Raw genomic sequence first — 20,961 nt, 5'->3', positions numbered from 1 at the left:
ATATGGGGTAGAGGTGGGAGAGGGGTTGCTTACACCACCAGCAAACCAAAAAAACAAAAAACAAGAGGGGGCTGGTGGATTCAAACTGCCAACCTTTTGTTTATGCAGCCTGAGCTCTTAATCACTGGCACCACTAGGACATCACCAGCGAGCAGCCAAAAATGTCCTACATGTTAAAAATATTTTCTACAAATCTTCGGAGTCCCTGTAAGTACTAAATAATGTATGCCAGTAATAATAGTTAAAATGTAGTGGATACTTCTGGAGTGTTGGCACCTTTACATTTAACCTACAAAACAGCCGTATGAGCTGGGTATTATCATTATCTCCGCTTTACAGGTTTAAAAAAGTAGAAAACAGAGTGGTAAATTGTCCACTTTTCCACGGCCACAAAGCCAGTAAGTAGTGGCACCAGGATTTGCCCCCCCACCCCCCCGCGTGGCTCTTCCAAAGTAGGTTTTAAAGAGCCAGGTAACCACCTAGCCCAACTCTTCGCACTTTAATATTGCTCTATAAATAACGGTCCCCTTCCTCTCTCTTGGAAACCCTGCTGGCACAGTAGTTAAGCGCTATGGCTGCTTAACCAAAAAGTCAGCAGTTCGAATCCACCAGGCGCTCTTTGGAAGCCCTATGGGGCAGTTCTATTCTAGGAGTTGGAATCGACTGGATGGCAACCGGTTTTTTTTTTTTTTTCTTAAGGGACCCAATCTAATTCCAGAGGGGCTCCTTACATAAAGGAAAATGACATGCAAACTGGAACTCTCCTTCGACAAATACTGTCTCTTCCCACCTCACTTCACCTGACATCTCAGGCAAAGTCAAGGCAGGCTGTCAGAGAGGGCACAGAGGTTACCACTTTTTTTTTTTTTTTTTAAGCCCTTAGCAGGTAAGAGTGCAAATAGGCTTTGCAAACAGACAAAGCATAGCATTGCTTCTGACCGAAGATATTTGTTTGCTTAGTCTGACTCAGGTTTCCAGAGCCTAGGAGAACAAACACAAACCCTTCCCGGGCCCTCTAGAAATTCCGGGCGGCCACTTTCAATCTGGTGAACAACACTCTGCCCTGGCTTCTTGCAGGATACACAGCAGCAGCGCGGTACTGTGACAGGCGGCGACAAACTGGAACGAGAGAGACTGAAATACACACGGAGCCCAGTCTAAAACAGTATCAAACCCACTGAGTCGATTCCGACTCACAGCGACCCTATAGGACAGAGTAAAACTGCCCTGTAGGGTTTCCAAGGAGCCGCTGGTGGATTTGAACTGCCGACCTTTTGGTTAGCAGGCGAGCTCTTAACCACTGCACCACCAGTCAAGTTGACTTTTCTGGGTAGGGAGTGGGGGAAGCGGGGCCCAATTCCCGCCTCGGGAGAGAGCGCGGCACTGGGTCCATCCTCCTCCTCCCCGGGAAGCTGCGAATCCGCCCGGCGGAGCTGAGCCCCGCGGGAAAAGCAGAAAAGGGCCACTGCCGCTTTAAATGACTCAGGAAGTGAAAGGGGGCCTACTGACAGTGATAGGGAATGTAGCGCCGGGGCGGCGCGGGGTCTCCGACCGCCAGGATCTTGCCGGGGGCCGCGGGAGTCCGAGCCGCTGCGTCGCGCCGGCGCCTCGGGGCGCGGGGAGGCGGCGGGGCGCCGCCCCGCGCCGGAAGTGCCCGGGACGACAGAGGAAGCGCAGCGGCGCGCGGAGCAGGCCTAGCCGGCGGGAAGGCCGCTTGCTCCTCGGTCCCGACCCGCTGCCGGGAGCAGGCAGCGGTAGCCGCGTCAGGCCTTGCTCTGAGGCACGGCGCGGCCCAGACGGGCGTTGATTTCCCGGGGAGGGACCTCGTGGGGAGGAGAAAGTGAGGAGGCCGCGCGAAGGCGCTGAGCTTGGAGGCCTTGGGGCCTTGGTCGCGTCCCAGCACCCACATGGCCTCGGGAGTGGGCGCGGCCTTCGAGGAGCTGCCTCACGACGGCACGTGTGACGAGTGCGAGCCCGACGAGGCTCCAGGGGCAGAGGAAGTGTGCAGAGAATGCGGCTTCTGCTACTGTCTCCGCCACGCCGAGGCGCACAAGCAGAAGTTCCTCAGTCACCACCTGGCAGAGTACATCCATGGCGCTGGGGCCTGGCCCTCGGGAGCCACGGGGGAGGGCCAAGGGCAGGACAAAGTTGAAGCCAAGGTGGAGAATGAGACAGAGATAGAGAGCGAAGCTGGGGAAGAGAGTGAGTCTGAGGAAGAAAGTGAATCAGAGGAGAGCGAGACGGAGGAAGAGAGTGAGGATGAGAGCGATGAGGAGAGTGAAGAAAACAGCGAGGAAGAAATGGAGGATGAGCAAGAAAGTGAGGCAGAGGAAGACAACGAGGAAGAAGGAGAGTCTGAGGCTGAGGGAGAAACTGAGGCAGAGAGTGAATTCGACCCAGAAATAGAAATGGAAGCAGAGAGAGTGGCCAAGAGAAAGTGTCCGGACCATGGGCTAGATTTGAGCACCTATTGTCAGGAAGATAGGCAGCTCATCTGTGTCCTGTGTCCAGTCATTGGGGCTCATCAGGGCCACCAACTCTCCACCCTAGACGAAGCCTTCGAAGAACTAAGAGTAAGTATTGGGCATTCAGAACACAGGCCTACATTCGTTTTTACCTGCCCCTAAAAAGCTATTCAGCTTGTTGGGGAGCAGTGTTTATCCACTTTTGTTTTTTGCTCGTTTGAACACCTTGGAGAATAAGATGGGAAAGCTCTGGATCCTCACCCAAGAAAAAGACATGTATATTCAAAATCTAGTGTGCAGTTGGTGGAAAGTTAAAAGCCTTTGGTCTGTGAATCCCAGATAAAACATTTCTTGGAAGCTTAAAAACCAGCTGCCAGTGGAGTTGATTTTGACTCCTGGTGACCGCGTGTGTGTCAGTAGAACTGTGTGCTCCATAGGATTTTCAGTGGCTAATTTTTGGGAAGCAGATTACTAGGCTTTTCTTTTGAGGCGCCTCTTGGGAGCTTGGGCCTAACTTAAACCATTTCCCACTGCTTCACCATTGCTTAGAGTTGTACCTTGACTTAGCGTTCTGGAGAAGGCAACTTCTTTACTTACATGAATACATGGGAAACTGATTTTGCCAAATGAATCCAAGCAGGTAGTGTCTCAATAGTGAAATGCAGGGCTTCTAACCTGTTTGTCCTGGTGCAAACTCCTGGTGAGGATTTGCATTTCTAACAAGTTCCCTGTTGAGGATTTGTGTTCTAACAAGTTGCCAGGAAGTTATACATAAGAATCACCTGGGGATCTTGTTAAACTTTAGATTCCTGTCTAGTATATCTGGGGTGGAAATGAACCCTTTTGAAGCCCTGAGTGAAAGACTCCCTAAGATAGTGGTTTTGAAAATAACTTCATGTGTGCAGTGAGTTCATTTTGGGTGCTTCATGTTTGAAACTAGATAGGAAAGGAGGCTGAGAAGGTGGAGGCCAAATTGGGATGCGGTGAGGGGCTCCGATGTCCTCCATCTTTTGCAAGAGGGCAGAGCCTTTGTCTTTCTTGAACCATACTGCTTTCCTAGAACAGCATTTGGCAAGTGATAGACACTTAGTAAATATTTGTTGGATGAATGAATTGCAAATTATTTGCCTTTTATTTACATTGCGATGTCTACAAGTAGAGAGGCTGCTGGAGATGAAAGTTTGAGAGGGCCGAACAGTTCATTATGGGATCAGCTCTTTAGTGAATGTTTTCTGTTAAGACTTACTCTCCTTAGCAACCTTACAGTCGTTGGAACTGGGATAACAAATACTTCGATAATGATGGCCCCCTGTATTAAGGTTTTTCCTTTTATATTCTTGTATTTTATGTAAAATACACATTCAGAAAGTATGCAAAAACATATGCACAGTCTAATGATTAGTTTTAAGGAATAGAACATTACTAGCGACACTGATGTCTGCCCCACCCCATACCTCTCTCCAGTTATCATCTCCATTCCCCATAGGTAACCATCATCCCGACTTTCATGGTGATAATTTTCTTGCTTATCTTTATAATTTTACCACATACTGTGCACTTCTAGACTTTTTTGAGCTTGACGTGATTGGTATATTGTATGCCTTCCTTAGGGTTTTGCTTCATTTTCTCCACATTGTGTTTAGGAGATGCATCTAGGGGGTGGCTATGATTTGTTCATTTTCACTGATGTATAGAATCCATTTTATGAATATGCCACAATTTACCTATTCATGGTAGGTCAACATTCGATTTGTTTCCAAGTTCTGGAGCTATTACAAACAATGTTGGTATAAACAGTCTTGTTCAAGTCTCGGTGCATATTAACATACATGTTTATGGAACATAAACCTAGGAGTGCATCTGCTAGGTCAGAGGCTATACACATCTCCAGTAGTACTAAATGTTGCCAACTGTTTTCCCAAGTAGTTGTACCAATTTATGTTACTATCAAGAGTTCATCAGAGTTCCTGTTGCTCTGTACTCTAACACACGAGCTTTCTGTTACTCTGTATCTTCACCAACACTTGCTGTTGCAGAGTTTTAAATTGTCAGTCTTGTGGACCTGCAGTGGTATTTTACTGTGGTTTTAATTTGCATTTCTCTAGCTACCAATGACTTTAGTATATTTTGTGTTTCCTTTTTTATGAAGTGCCCATCAGGTCTTCTGCTCATTTTTCTATTGGGTTGTTTATGTTTTTTCTCATTAATTTATAGGAGCTTTTTTGTATATTTGGTTTTGACTTCTCTGTTGGTTGTATTGGTTGCAAATATCTTCTTTAACTCTGTGATTTTCTCTTCTTTCCTCCCTCCCTATCTTTTTCTCTCCCTTCCTCCCTCTCTCGGTCTCTTTCTTCTTCTCTCTCTCTGTAGCATCTTCCTTTTTCCCTCCCTCCCTTAATGGTTAGTGCTTCTTGTGTCTTCTGTCCGTTGTCCCTGATTTTTGTGTAACGGAGGTAGGGGTTCAATTTCATTTTCCCCCGTAAGAATAACCAATTATCTAGCAGCATTTATTCTTACAGTATCCAGCCAAAATAATTGTTCTCCACTGTTACTTAGGTTAATTATTTTCTTCCCTACCTCCTTGAATGTAGTTCTGTTATTCACTTTAAATACAGTTAGATTTATTTGTTAGAGTTTATATTACATTTTGCGTTCCTCTACATCCTGGTGACTTTGTTTTATTTCTAGTTGTGATATATGCGGGGTATGTGAAATATTACTATGGTTCTGACAGAAACACACATTTTCACAGAGAGCGAGACAGTGACAGTTAAATAACTAAATGGGACACTAACTTATTACATGTGATGTGTTGTATTTCTATTCTAGTCTGTTCTAAAAATTTGAGTTCTCCCACTAAATTGATTTCCTGATATACTAATGGGTCATGTCCTGTGGTTTGAAAAGTACCTGTGTAGAAAATCTGTGTGGCAGCTCACACTGAGATCACCTGAAGGAAAGGTGCAGCTTTATATGGTGGCAAAGGGAGAAGTCCCTGGAGAAGGACATCATGCTTGACAGAGTATAGGGTCAGCGGAAAAGAGGAAGACCCTCAATGAGGTGGATTGACGGACGTAGTAGCTGCAACAGTGAGCTCAAGCATAACAACGATTGTAAGGATGGCTCAGGACCGGGCAGTGTTCCGTTCTGTTGTGCATAGGGTTGCTATGAGTCGGAACCGACCTGACGGCACCTAACAGCAACAAAGGGAGAAGTAGTTGGCAGAATTCAGTAAGTGCTTATTGAGCACCTTCTGAGTTCTTATCATGGCTTTTCTATGGACCCCTTTCCCTAGAGTGTGCCTTTAAGATGGGTACTTGAGGAGAAGAACATTTGATTCAGTGATATTGGGAACAGCTGCATAGGGGAGCCAGTGAGGGGGACAGGTAGGAGTGGTTGGGAGGATATAGGCATATGCCCAGAACAGCTGGGACTCCAGAGGGACTGGAGGTGAAGAGATGCCAGGCTGTAACCCTTGTGGTCAGTGGCTCTGGCTCTCTCATCTATCCATAAGGAGAAGATCTAGTGGGGAGGCAAGAGGTTGAAGGTCTGCTGTAATGTACCTCTTTATAGTTTTTCTTTCTTATTTTTGCATGAAAGGATTTGGGCACTTTCTAATAAAACCGTGAAGCACCGACTACACAGTGCTTCACTTGGCATCTTATTAGTTTGTACAGAATATGATAAAAACTAAAATTAAGATAAAGGATATGGCTTGGTGTCACTAATTCAAGCCACCCCTAAATGGTTCTATGGAAAATTTATGCGAGAGCAACAGTTCTGGGGTTCCTCCATTCTTAGCCTTGCTAGAAGCTTAGAGAGCATGACAGTGCTCTCATGGTAGTATTTCACATACCAGGAAAGGTTTCTTGGAGGAAGTGGTATTTGAAGTGGGCCTTCAAGGACAGACAGGATTTTACTACGGGAAGATACGGGCTGTTAGGTACCCCTCCTCTATGTTCCCATACCAACAGCCTGTGTACATTTATTGTGTTACTGGATGTTGTTTTTAGGTGTCATTGAGTCAGTTCTGACTCATAGCAACCCCATGAGTATTACTAAATACATATGCGTGTTAGTAAATACGGTATACTGTATTGATGTTATCTGTTTCCATGTCCGTGTCTCCTGTGGGTTGTGTACTCTTCAAGGACTAGGACTATATTTATTCATCTTTGTATTCCCAGCACCTAGCACAGTGCCTGCTAGTTAGTAGAGGTACATGAAATATTTGGTAAATATATAATGTGGAGTATAATAATTTTATCTACTCTAAGGGAACTTTGAAAAACTGTGAAAATGGCATGGCGGAGGCATTCGACCTCCTCTAGCTTCACGAGGGGAAGAAGAGGGAATCATCATCAGCATCAGCAGCCCAAAGCTGAGTGCTGTGAGGCCAGGCGGAGGTCAGACATACCTCCTCTCTCCAACCTTTCCACCAATTCTGACAACGACTGCTCCTCCCACTGCGCTCTCTACTTCTCTGCTGGGTTCAGTAATTCATTGCAGTGGCCACAGAGTTCACAGACCATACTCACAGTTAAGGGGTTTATTAGGGAAGGAACAAGTTACATTTCAGGATCAGGAACAACTCAGGATGCAGTTCTTGATCAGGACTGCTGCTTCTCACCCTCTGCTGCAGGGCCCTGCTCAGGGCCTTCTCCAGCAAGTGTTAAAACTCTTAGCTTGGTGAGTCGGTAGGCCCCACTGCAGCCGTCTCGCGCTGATCTCCTCGCTCCTGGCGTCTGCAGCACCAGGTAACACATCCTCTGCTCCTCCTCTGGTATCTCCCTTTAAGCCTAGTAGAGTGCAAAACCGACCAATCCCCTCGTTAGGGTTCCATACACCTTATTTGCATGGTCCCACCCCCCCAAGTGTACCGTAAACCTTATTTACATTATTAGCAAGCTTTCCAGTTCCCTTGTGGGCCACGAGTACTTCATTTGCTTGGTGCCACTCAGTCATTTGGTGGGACTTACAAAGATCATGACTAGAATGGCCATATTAAGTAATTCACCGTATCGCAAACTGAAAAAAACAGTATTGCATAGTGGTTACATTAAGGTTGGAGTCCTTTGGTTGTGCAATTGGTGAGGCACTCAACTACTAGCTGAATGGTTGGCAGTTGTAACCCACCAAAAGGTGCCTCAGAAGACAGGCCTGGCGATCTGCTCCTGAAAGATCACAGCCTTGAAAACCCTCTGTAACAGTTCTACTCTGCACATACGGGGTTGCCATGAGTCGGCATCAATTTTTTGGCAACTAACAGCAGCATTATAAGTTCAGCTGCGTTTAAAATAATAAAATAATTTGGAAAAATTTGAAATAACAGCAACTCAGATAAGGTAGATATTTATTTCTCTTTCATATATGAGAAATCTGGGTGCAGACAATCTAAGGTTGGTGTGGAGGAACCACAAAGTTGTCGGAAATCCAGTCTCTTTCCAGCTCTCCTCTGACATCCTTAGAGTATAGTCCTTGTTCTGGACCAGATGACAGCTGGAGGTCCAGCCAGTACATCTTAAAGGAATTTTCTAGAAGTTGCACATATTGCTGCTTATATTTCATTGGTCAGAATTCAGTCATAGGGCCTTATAGAGCTGCAAGGAAATAGTCTTTTCCCCAGGCTATTGTGTGTCTAGCTAAAAGCTGGAGTTCTGTTGCTAAGAAAAATGGGAAAATGAGTATTAAAGGATCAATCAGTCTTAACCCCAGTTGCCTTTGCAATTATGGATTTAAGTACTGGCAATGCTACGTACTAGTTCTGTCATTTTGGGTAATTCATTCAGCCTCTCTGAGTCTTGGTTTCCTTATCTCCACCGTGGACGTAAAAATTGTTTCTCTTCACAGCATTTTGGTGAGGAACAAACAAGATTTTAGAGGTAAAGAGCTTAGCACAGTGGTGGGAATATAATAAGCCCTCAGTAATTGGTGGTTCTTAATATTATTTCCATTACAGAACCATCTAAGGTTCTGTTCTGAGTTCAGTACTTAGATAAGCCTGACAGCAGCAGAAGTTCTGGACACCAAAATTCTTTGGGGGAAACTCTTCAACCTCCTCTCCTTCTGCCTCCTCTATTCTGGGGGGTAGATAGGCTGGTGAAAAACTTGTCTTCAGAGAAGAGGCTCCTGTATTTCAGTGTCCCGCTGGTGCCATATGCACTACCTAACCAAAACACAGCTGGTAAGTCTAATTTTAGGTTCACAAGTCTTGCTGGTTGTCCTCTTAAAATTCTATTTCCATCAGAAATGTGGGAAATTTTTTTAGAAGCAGAGGGGAGGCAGGGGCAGTACACCCTTTACTTTCTGCTTAGAAATAACCTCCCTCTAGTTTCTTTCCAGTAGGCAGTCATGGGGAGAGGTGTGGGGATATTTTGGCACCCCACTGTTCTCCTCTCTGTGCTTTGTTTTATGTGAACCCTGGCAGAGTGTAACCTGTGTTGAGTGGTAGATTCTGATTTCATGTGTATGAAGAATGGAAATGCTAACCCATGTCTGAGGTTATAAAACTAAGGAAGTCTAAAAAACAACCAAAACCCAGTGCCGTCGAGTCAACTGAAAGAAAGTCTAGAAGCTGGTATTTGCTGTTGAATTTTGAGGTTCTTTCCAAAGATGAGAACAATAACAAAGCTACTATCACCTATTGAGTGGTTTGAGGTCAGGTGCTTTTCATACATGATTTCTTTTGATCCTTGTCTTAGTTTCTTAATGCTCCTACAACAGAAATAACCACAAGTGGCTATTTTTAATGAATAGAAATTTTTCTTACAGAAGGTTAGAAGTTCTAATTCAGGGCACCAGCTCTAGGGAAAGGCTCTAGAGGAAGGTCCTTACCTTTTTTTCAGCTTCTGTTGTTTGGTTCCTTAGTGATCTTCATGTGGCATGGCATCTATCTTCCCCCATCTGTGTTTCCTTGTTTCTTGTTTCATCTGCCCTTTTAGTATCTTTAAAGTGATTGGTTTAAGACACACCCTATGCTGATATGCCTTTATTAACTTAAAGAAAACTCTATTCCCAAATGGGAATACATCCACAGGTATAGGGGTTAGGATTTATGACACATATTTTGAGGGGACACAATTCAATCCATAACAATCCTCAGTACAACCCCACAATGTTGTTGTTGCTGTTAGGTGCTGTTGAATCAGTTCCAACTCATAGTGACTCTGTGTACAACAGAACAAAATGCTGCCTGGTCCTGTGCCATGCTCTTGATTGTTGTTATTCATGAGCCCATTGTTGCAGCCGCTGTGTCAGTCCATCTGCATGAGGTCTTTGTCTTTTTTGCTGACTGTCTACTTTACCAAGAATAATGTCCTTCCCTAGAGACTGGGCCCTCCTGATACATGTCCAAAATATGTGAGACGAAATCTCGCCTTCCTTGTTTCTAAGGAGCGTTCCGACCATACTTCTTCCAAGACTAATGTGTATATTCTTCTAGCAGTCCGTGGTATATTCAGTATTCTTCTCCAGCACAATAATTCAAAGCATCAGTTCTTCTTGGATCTTCCCTATTCATTGTCCAGCTTTCACACACGTATTAGGCGATTGAAAGCACCAATGCTTGGGTCAGGCGCACCTTAGTCTTTAAAATGACTTCTTGGCTTCTTGACACGTTATAAAGAGGTCTTTTGCAATACATTTGCCCAAAGCAATGCATTGTTTGATTTCTTGACTGCTGCTTCCATGGGTGTTGATTGTGGATCCAGGTAAAAAGAAATCTTTGACAACTGTAGTATTTTCTGTGTTTGTCATGATGTTGCTTATTAGTCCAGTTGTGAAGATTTTTGTTTTCTTTTTATGTGGAGGTATAATCCGTACTGAAGGCTGTAGTCTTTGATGATCATCAGTAAGTGCTTCAAGTTGTCTTCGCTTTCAGTAAGCAAGGTTGTGTCATCTGCGTTTCGAAGGTTGTTAATGAGTCTTCGTCCAATCCTGAGGCTGTGTTATTCTTCGTATAGTCCACCTTCTCTGATTATTTGTTCAGCGCACCGATTGAATAAGTGTGGTGAAAGGATACAACTCTGACACACACCTTTCTTGATTTTAAACCATGTAGTATCCCCTTGTTCTGTTCAAACAACTGCCTCATGGTCTATGTACAGGTTCCTCATGAGGGCAATTAAGTGCTCTGGAATTTCCATTCTTCACAGTGTTATCGATAATTTGCTATGATCCATGCAGTCAAATGCCTTTGCATAGTCACTAAAACACAGGTAAACATCTTTCTGGTATTCTCTGCTTTCAGCCAAGATACATCTGAAATTAATAGTGATATCCCTCATTCCATGTCCTTTTCTGAATCTGGCTTGAATTTCTGGCAGTTCCCTGTCAGTATACTGCTACAGCTGCTTTTGAATGATCTTCAGCAAAGCTTTACTTGTGTGTGATATTAATGATATTGTTTGATAATTTCTGCATTGTTTTAAATCACATTTCTTTGGGATGGATACAAATATGGATCTCTTCCAGTTGGTTGGCTAGATAGCTGTTTTCCAAATTTCTTGGCGTAGATGAGTGAGCACCTCCAGTGCTGCATCTGTTCGTTGAAAGATCTCAGCTGGTATTATGTCAATTGCTGGAGCCTTGTTTTTCGTCAGTGTCTTCGGTGCATCTTGTACTTCTTCCTTCACTACCATCAGTTCTTGATCATGTACTACCTCCTGAAATGGAGGAATGTTGACAAATTCTTTGGTACAGTGATTCGGTGTATTTTTTCTATCTTCTTTTGATGCTTCCTGCATCGTTTAATATTTTCTCCCTAGAATGCTTCAGTATTGCAACTCGAGGCTTGAATTTTTTCCTTCAGTTCTTTCAGCTTGAGAAATGCCAAGCATGTTCTTCTCTTTTGGTTTTCTATCTCCAGGTCTTTGCACATTTCGTTATTATACTTTGTCTTCTCGAGTTGCCCTTTGAAATCTTCTGTTCAGCCCTTTTACTTTATCATTTCTTTCTTTTTCTTTAGCTATCCTATGTTCAAGAGCAAGTTTCAGAGTCTCTTCTGACATCTGTCTTGGTCTTTTCTTTCTTTCCTGTCTTTTTAATGACTTCTAGCTTTATGTATGATGTCCCTGATGTCATTCCACAACTTGTCTGGTGTTCAGCCGTTAGTGTTCAATGCATCAACTCTATTACTGAAATGGTCTCAAAATTCAGGTGGGATATTCTAAAGGTCACACTTTGGCTCTCGTGGACTTGTTCTGATTTTCTTCAACTTGACCTTGTATATGGGCAATTGATGGTCTGTTCCACAGTCGGCCCCTGGCCTTGTTCTGATTGATGGTATTGAGCTTTTCCATCATCTCTTTCCACAGATATAGTTTAATTGGTTCCTATGTGTTCCATCTGGAAATCCACATGTACAGTCACCATTTATATTGTTGAAAAAAGGTATTCGTAATGAAGAAGTAGTCTTGCAAAATTCTGTCATGTGATCTTTAGCGTCATTTCTATCACCAAGACCGTATTTTCCAACTACACATCCTTCTTTGTTTCCAACTTTAGTATTCCAATTGCCAGTAATTATCAATGCATCTTGATTGCATGTTTGATCAATTTCAGACTGCAGAAGTTGGTAAAAATCTTCAGTTTCTTTTTCCTTGACCTTCGTGGTTAGTCTGTAAATTTGAATGATAGTTGTATTATCTGGTCTTCCTTGTAGGCATATGGATGTTATCCTATCACTGACAGTGTTATACTTCGGGATAGTCTTGAAAATTCTTTTTGAAGATGAATGCAATGCCGTTCCTCTTCAATATCATTCTCAGCATAATAGACCGTATTATTGCCCCTACGAGCCTATCAGTTTGTCATACTGTGATGGCTTGCGTGTAGCTGTGACACTGGAAGTTATGCCACCAGTATTTCAAGTTTCAGCAGGGTCATTGTTGGTGGGCAGGTTTCAGCTGAGCTTCCAGACTAAGACAGACTAGGAAGAAGGACCTGGTGGTCTATTTCTGAAACAGTTAGCCAGTGAAAACTGTATGAACAGCAGCGGAACATTGTCTGATATAGTGCTGGACCATGAGTCCCTCAGGCAGGAAGGCTTTCAAAAGACGACTGGGGAAGAGCTGCCTCCTCAAAGTAGAGTCAACCTTAATGACATGGATGGAAACGCCACAATAGGCCATGCTATTGTGAGTCCCATTTTATAGATAGGAAACATACTCAAAGAGGTTGAGTTTTTCCAGAGGTCACCCAGTAAATGGAACACCAGTGTACCTATTGCCTCTCCTCTCTATCCCATTGTCTGTATCCCATTTTGCTTCTACTCTTATTTGATAATTCCCACTTGTATTTAAGCTTTCTAAGTCGTTGTGGTGCGATTAATTAATTTTGTGTGTGGACTTCCTAGCCATGGTCTTGTGACCCTTACCTAGGTGATTGTGTAATAGGGTAATTGTGGCCTACCAAGGGGATTGGTCAGTTTTGCCTTAAAAGGCAGCCAGTTCCAATCCAGACATAAATCCGTTCACATGTAAGCAGTTGATATTTGACAAAGGCCCCAAAGCAGTTAAATGGGGAAAAGAAAGTCTTTTTAACAAATGGTGCTGGCATAACTGAATATCCATCTGCAAAACAATGAAACAAAACCCATATCTCACTCCATGCACAAAAACGAGCTCAAAATGGATCAAAGACCTAAATATAAAATCTAAAATGATAAAGATCATGGAAGAAAAAATAGGGACAATGTTAGGAGCCCTGATACATGGCATAAACAGTATACAAAACATTACTAACAATGCAGAAGAAAAAGTAGGTAATTAGGAGCTCCTAAAAATCAAACATCTATGCTCATCCAAAGACTTCACCAAAAGAGTAAAAAGATTACCTACAGACTGGGAGAAAGTTTTTAGTTATAACATTTTGGATCAGCATCTGATCTCTAAAATCTACACAATACTGCAAAAACTCAACTACAAAAAGACAAATAACCCAATTAAAAAATGGGCAAAAGGTATGAACAGACACTTCACTAAAGAAGACATTCAGGTAATTAACACATACATGAGGAAATGCTCACGATCATTAGCCTTTAGAGAAATGCAAATCAAAACTACAATCAGATTTCATCTCACTCTAACAAGGCTGGCATTAATCCAAAAAACACAAAACAATAAATGTGGGAGAGGCTGTGGAGAGATTGGAACACTTATACACTGCTGATGGGAATGTAAAATGGTACAACCACTTTGGAAATCGATTTGGTGCTTCCTTAAAAAGCTAGAAATAGAACTACCGTACGATCCAGCAATCCTACTCCTTGGAATATATCCTAAGAAATAAGAGCCTTTATACAAACAAATATATGCACACCCATATTCACTGCAGCACTGTTTACAATAGCAAAAAGATGGAAGCAACCAAGGTGTCCATCAGTGGATGAATGGATAAATAAATTATGGCATATTCACACAGTGGAATACTACGCATTGATAAAGAACAATGATGAAATCTGTGAAACATTTCATAGCATAGAGGAATCTGGAAGGCATTATGTCGAGTGAAATTAGTCAGTTGCAAAAAGATAAATATTGTATAAGACCACTATTATAAGAACTCAAGAAATAGTTTAAACAGAGAAGAAAATATTCTTTGATGGTTACGAGAAGGGGGAGGGAGGGAAGATGGGAGGGGATATTCACTAATTAGATAGTAGATAAGAACTACTTCAGGTGATGGGAAAGACAACACACAATACAGGCGAGGTCAGCACAACTGGACTAAACCAAAAGCAAAGAAGTTTCCTGAACAAACTGAATGCTTTGAAGGCCAACGTAGCAGGGGTAGGGTTTGGGGACCATGGTTTCAGGGGACATCTATGTCAATTGGCATAATAAAATCTGTTAAGAAAACATTCTGCATCCCACTTTGGAGAGTGGTGCCTGGGGTCTTAAACGTTAGCAAGCAGCAATCTAAGATGCATCAGTTGGTCTCAACCCACCTGGATTAAAGGAGAATGAAAAACACCAAGGACACAAGGTAATTACGAGCCCAAGAGACAGAAGGGACCACATAAACCAGAGACTACATCAGCCTGAGACCAGAAGAGCTAGATGGTGCCCGGCTACAACCAGTGACTGCCCTGGTAGGGAACACAACAGAGAATCCCTGAGGGAGCAGGAGAGCAGTGGGCTGCAGACCTCAAATTCTTGTGAGAAGACCAGACTTAATGGCCTGACTGGCTCTAGAAGGACCCCGGTGGTCATGGCCCCCAGACCTTCTCTTGGCCCAGGACAGGAACCATTCCTATAGCCAACTCTTCAGACATGGATTGGACTGGACAATGGGTTGGAGAGGGATGCGATGAGGAGTGAGCTTCTTGGATCAGGTAGACACTTGAGACTATGTTGACATGTCCTCCCTGGAGGGGAGATGAGAGGGTAGAGGGGCTTAGAAGCTGGCAAAATGGACACGAAAAGAGTGGAGGGAGAGAGCAGAGTGTCTCATTAGGGAAAGAGCAATTGGGAGTATGTAGCAAGGTTTATATAAGAGAGACTGACTTGATTTGTAAACTTTGACTTAAAGCACACACACACACACACACAAAACCAATTCCAGAGCAGAGAGGAGAGATCTGGCAGTAGGAGATGGCCCACTGGGCTTCCCGGCCCATGGAGAGAGAAAGCTGAGTGCCTCTGAGCAGAGACTGAAGGGTAGGGTGAGGTGTGCCTGTGAGCACTGCTAGGAAGAGGCCATCCTCATGGAAGAACTATATCCTGGGTGTTCCTGAGCCTGAATTGTGACTGGTGCTTCGGTAATAAACCCCATAATTGTGAGTATGGTCTGTGAGTTCTTCGTGGCCATTGCAGTGAATTATCAAACACAGTAGAGAGTGCTATGGGAGGAGATGGTCAGTGTCAGAATTGGTAAAGATGGCAGAGAGAGGAGGCATGTCTGACTCCCACCTCATAGGAATCAGCCAGTGGACTGTTGATCTTGATTCTCTTCCCCCCTGGTGAAATTGGAGGACAGACACTGCCCCCATGCTGATTTTACAGTTGTACTGACAAGTTCTCTGATATTTAGTGTCTGTATGGAGGTATTTAATAGATAAATACTTTGTAAATACCGTAAAACTGTTCTTTCCCTCCTTGCTGAAGTTTCTTCTTAGATATTTTACACAGTATTTTGATCACTAACAACCTGTTTTTTTCACTTTTTTCTACTTAGCACTTCTCTGGACTCAGTGCCTGATACTTAGTCACTAAATGGTGGATATTATTATTCAGTTTATAATAACAAGAATAACAGCAGCAATAATATCTAAAATTTATTGAGCACTTAGTGTATGCCAGGTTCTACACTGTGAACTTTCTATAGCATTTATAACTATTTGGAATATTATGTATTATTTAACTTGCTTTCTGCCTGTCTTGCCCGTAGAATGTAAATTCCATGAGACCAAAGTCTTAGAATTGTTCTTAGGTTCATTATCTCATGTAATTTTTACAATTCTCTGACGTGTGGTGTTTATGTTTATATATTGTTTGAAATCAGTGGCATGATGCTTTTTCCTTTGACCTATACATTTATTCAACATGTATCTGTTGAAGGGTTAAAATTTGTCAGGTAAAGTATTTTGGGCAGGAGGGAACCTGACAACAATTTTATGACTTTGGTCTCGTGGAGCTTATATTCTATGGGCAAGACAATAAGTAAGTTGAATAATAAATAATATTTCAAATAGCGATAAGTGCTAGGAGTAAACAAATTAGGAGAAGGAGATAGAGAGTGACTGAAGTGGGAGAATGAGAGAAAGCCTCTTTTAAGATCTGAGGACTTTTTTTTGTTTAAATAATTTTTATTGTACTTTAAGTGAAAGTTTACAAATCAAGTCAGTCTCTCACTTATAAATTTATATACACCTTATTACAGACTCCCGATTACTCTCCCCCTAATGAGACAGCCCACTCCCTCCTTCCAGTCTCTCTTTTCGTGACCATTTTGCCAGCTTCTGACCCCCTTTACCCTCCCATCTCCCCTCTAGATAGGAGGTGCCAACATAGTCTCAAGTGTCCACCTGATAGAAGTAGCTCACTCCTCATCAGCATCTCACTCCAACCCATTGTCCAATCCAATCCTTGTCTGATGAGTTGGCTTTGGGAATGGTTTCTGTCCTGGGCCTACAGAAGGTTTGGGGACCATGACCGCCGGGGTCCTTCTAGTCTCAGTCAGACCATTAAGTCTGGTCTTCTTATGAGAATATGGGGTCTGCACTGCTGTTCTCCTGCTCCCTCAGGGGTTCTCTGTTGTGTTCTCTGTCAGGGCAGTCATCGGTTGTGGCCGGGCACAATCTAGTTCTTCTGATGTCTAGCTGATGTAGTCTCTAGTTCATGTAGCCCTTTCTGTCTTTTGGGCTCGTAATTACCTTGTGTCCTTGGTGTTCTTCATTCTCCTTTGATCCAGATGGGTTGAGACTCATCCATACATCTTAGATGGTCACTTGCTAGCATTTAAGGCCCCAGATGCCACCCTCCAAAGTGGGATGCAGAATGTTTTCTTAATAGATTTTATTTTGCCAATTAACTTAGATGTCCCTTGAAACCATGATCCCCAAACCCCTGCCCCTGCTTTGCTGACCTTTGAAGCACTCAGTTTATTCAGGAAACTTCTTTGCTTTTGGTTTAGTCCAGTTGTGCTGACCTCCTCTGTATTGAGAGTTGTCCTTCGCTTCACCTGAAGTGGTTCTTATCTGCTGTCTAATTAGTGAATCCCCCACGTGTCTGTCAGCTTGTCATACTGTGGGGGCTTGTGTATTGCTGTGATGCTGGAAGCTGTGCCACCAGTATTTAGATACCAGCAGGGTCACCTATAGAGAACAGGTTTCAGCTGAGCTTCTAGACTAGGACAGACTAGGAAGAAGGACCCCGCAGTCTACTTCTGAAAAGCATTAGCCAGTGAAAACCTTATGAAGAGCAGCAGAACATCGTCTGATACAGTGATGGAAGATGAGCCCCCCACATTGGAAGGCGCTCAAAAGATGACTGGGAAAGAGCTGCCTCGTCAAAGTAGAGTTGACCTTAATGACGTGGATGGAGTAAAGTTTTTGGGACCTTCATTTGCTGATGTGGCACGACTCAAAATGAGAAGAAGCAGCTGCAAACACCCATTAATAATCGGAACCTGGAATGTACGAAGTATGAATCTAGGAAAATTGGAAATTGTCAAAAATAAAATGGAACGCATAAACATCAATATCCTAGGCATTAATGAGCTGAAATGGACTGGTATTGGCCATTTTGAATCAGACAGTCACACAGTCTACTATGCTTGAAATGACAACTCGAAGAGGAATGGTGTTGCATTCATTGTCAAAAAGAACGTTTCAAGGTCTATCCTGAAGTACAGCATTGTCAGTGATAGGAAAATATCCATACACCTACAAGGAAGACCAGTTAATACGATTATTATTCAAATTTATGCACCGACTACTAGGGCCAAAGGTGAAGAAATAGAAGATTTTCATCAGCTTCTGCAGTCTGAAGCTGATTGAACATGCAGTCAAGATGCACTGATAATTACTGGTGATTGGAATGCAAAAATTGGAGTTGGAAAATATGGCCTTAGTGATAGAAACAATGTTGGAGATCGAATGGTAGAATTTTGCAAGACCAACAACTTCTTCATTGCAAATACCTTGTTTCACCAACATAAACGGCGACTATGGATCTTGCCGGATGGAACACACAGAAATCAAATTGACTACATCTGTGGGACGAGACGATGGAAAACCTCAGTATCATCAGTCAGAACAAGGCCAGGGGCCGACTGTGGAACAGACTATCAGTTGCTCATATGCAAGTTCAAGCTGAAACTGAAGAAAATCAGAGCAAGTTCATGAGAGCCAAAATATGACCTTGAGTATATCCCACCTGAATTTAGAGACCATCTGAAGAATAGATTTCATGCATCGAACACTAGTGACCGAAGACCAGGCGAGTTGTGGAATGACATCAAGGACATCATCCATGAAGAAAGCAAGAGGTCACTGAAAAGACAGGAAAGAAAGAAAAGACCAAGATGGATGTCAGAGGAGACTCTGAAACTTGCTCTTGAACGTCGAGCAGCTAAAGCAAAAGGGAGAATTGATGAGGTAAAAACCGAACAGAAGACTTCAAAGGGCGTCTCGAGAAGACAAAGTATTATAATGACATGTGCCAAGAGCTGGAGATGGAAAACCAAAAGTGAAGAACACGCTGGGCGTTTCTCAAGCTGAAAAAACTGAACAAAAAATTCAAGCTTCAAGTTGCAATAGTGAAGGATTCCATGGGGAAAATATTAAACGACGCTGGAAGCATCAAAAGAAGATGGAAGGAATACACAGTCATTATACCAAAAAGAATTAGTTGATGTTCAACTGTTTCAAGAGATGGCATGTGATGAGGAACCGATGGTACTGAAGGAAGAAGTCCAAGCTGCTCTGAAGGCATTGGCGAAAAACAAGGCTCTAGGAATTGATGGAATATCAATTGAGATGTTTCAACAAACATGCAGCGCTGGAGGTGCTCACTCGTCTATGCCAAGACAGCTTCCTGGACAGCTGACTAGAAGAGATCCATATTTATGCCTATTCCCAAGAAAGGTGATCCAACCAAATGTGGAAATTATAGAACGATATCATTAATATCACACGCAAGCAAAATTTTGCTGAAGATCATTCAAAACCGGCTGCAGCAGTTTATCGACAGAGAACTGCCAGAAATTCAGGCCGGTTTCAGAAGAGGATGTGGAACCAGGGATATCATTGCTGATGTCAGATGGATCCCGGCTGAAAGCAGAGAATACCAGAAGGATGTTTACCTGTGTTTTATTGACTATGCAAAGGCATTTGACTGTCTGGATCATAACAAAGTAAGGATAACACTGCGAAGAATGGGAATTCCAGGTCACTTAATTGTGCTCGTGAGGAACCTTTACATAGATCAAGAGGCAGTTGTTCGGACAGAAAAGGGGATACTGATTGGTTTAAAGTCAGGAAAGGTGTGCGTCAGGGTTGTATTCTTTCACCATACCTATTTAATCTGTATGCTGAACAAATGATACAAGAAGCTGGACTATATGAAGAACGGGGCATCAGGATTGGAGGAAGACTCATTAACAACGTGCGTTATGCAGATGACACAACCTTGCTTGCTGAAAGTGAAGAGGACTTGAAGCACTTACTAAGGAAGATCTAAGAGCACAGCCTTCAGTATGGATTACACCTCAACATAAAGAAAACAAAAATCCTCACAACTGGACTAATGAGCAACATCATGATAAATGGAGAAAAGATTGAAGTTGTCAAGGATTTCATTTACTTGGATCCGCAGTCAACAGCCATGGAAGCAGCAGTCAAGAAATGAAAAGACACATTACATTGGGCAAATCTGCTGCAAAGGACCTCTTTAAAGTGTTGAAGAGCAAAGATGTCACCCTGAAGACTAAGGTGTGCGTGACCTAAGCCATGATATTTTCAATCTCATCATATGCATATGAAAGCTGGAGAATGAATAAGGAAGACAGAAGAAGAGTTGACGCCTTTGAATTGTGGTGTTGGCGAAGAATATTGAATATACCATGGGCTGCCAAAAGAACGAACAAATCTGTCTTGGAAGAAGCGTGGCCAGAATGCCCCTTAGAGGCAAGGATGGTGAGACTGTGTCTTACATAGTTTGGACATGTTGTCAGGAGGGATGAGTTCCTGGAGAAGGACATCATGTTTGGCAGAGTGCAGGGTCAGCGGAAAAGAGGAAGACCCTCAACGAGGTAGATTGACACAGTGGCTGCAACAATGAGCTCAAGCATAACAACGATTGTAAGGATGGCGCAGGACTGGTCAGTGTTTCGTTCTGTTGTGCACAGGGTAGCTGTGAGTCGGAACCGACTTGACGGCACCTAACAACAACAACTAGTGAATGCCCATCTCCCACCATCCCTCGCTCCCCTGTCTCGTAACCACAAAAGAATGTGTTCTCTGAGAAGGACTTTTTTGGGGGTAATGACTTGGGTATAGCTGAAGCCAGCCATGGGGAGATCTGGGAGCATAGTAGTCTAAGAGTGTAACTGAGAATAACTGAGGTGGAATATGCTTACTGAGGGATGACAAGAATGGCTGGAGTATGATGACTAACGGTAGGGGAGTAGTAGATGAAATCAGATTACCAAGTAGTACATGACAAGGTTTTTGCGTTTTAAGTGTACTGGGAAACCATAGACTGCTTAAAGAAGGGAATGAGTGAGTTATCTGACTTATGTTCTTAAAAGTTCACTCCGGTTCCTGTGTGGAGAATGGACTGTAGAGTGGCAAGAGTAGATTTTTCTCAGACTCAAGATGGGAAAGCCTAACATAGAAGTGCGTTCGGAGTTGGAAAATCAAGTTAATGTGAAGAAGATGGTAAAGAATTTTTATACCTTGGAAGGTGATATTAAAATTTAGTTTCATTTCCTTTTGACAAAGCCTTGTTTTCTTAGTTAATTCCTTAGGAAGACCCCTTCATATTCTGTCTTC

General features: G+C 43.0%; 1 protein-coding gene across 3 annotated transcripts in view; it reads left to right on the top strand.

The window, feature by feature from the left end:
* Positions 1–1,726: 1,726 nt before the first annotated feature.
* The window catches only part of TRIM44 (tripartite motif containing 44), a 138,525-nt gene continuing 119,290 nt past the window's right edge, over positions 1,727–20,961 (top strand). For all 3 annotated transcript variants that reach the window (XM_003412121.4, XM_064288269.1, XM_064288270.1), the window contains exon 1: positions 1,727–2,573. In XM_003412121.4, coding sequence (XP_003412169.2) covers positions 1,908–2,573 — 666 coding nt within the window. In that variant the 5' untranslated portion in view covers positions 1,727–1,907. The remainder of the gene's footprint in view (positions 2,574–20,961) is intronic.

The sequence above is a fragment of the Loxodonta africana genome, chromosome 7, assembly GCF_030014295.1.
Source record: "Loxodonta africana isolate mLoxAfr1 chromosome 7, mLoxAfr1.hap2, whole genome shotgun sequence".
NCBI lineage: Eukaryota > Metazoa > Chordata > Mammalia > Proboscidea > Elephantidae > Loxodonta > Loxodonta africana.
Note: the sequence above shows the minus strand (reverse complement) of the source record. Positions and strands in the feature narration are given on the sequence as shown.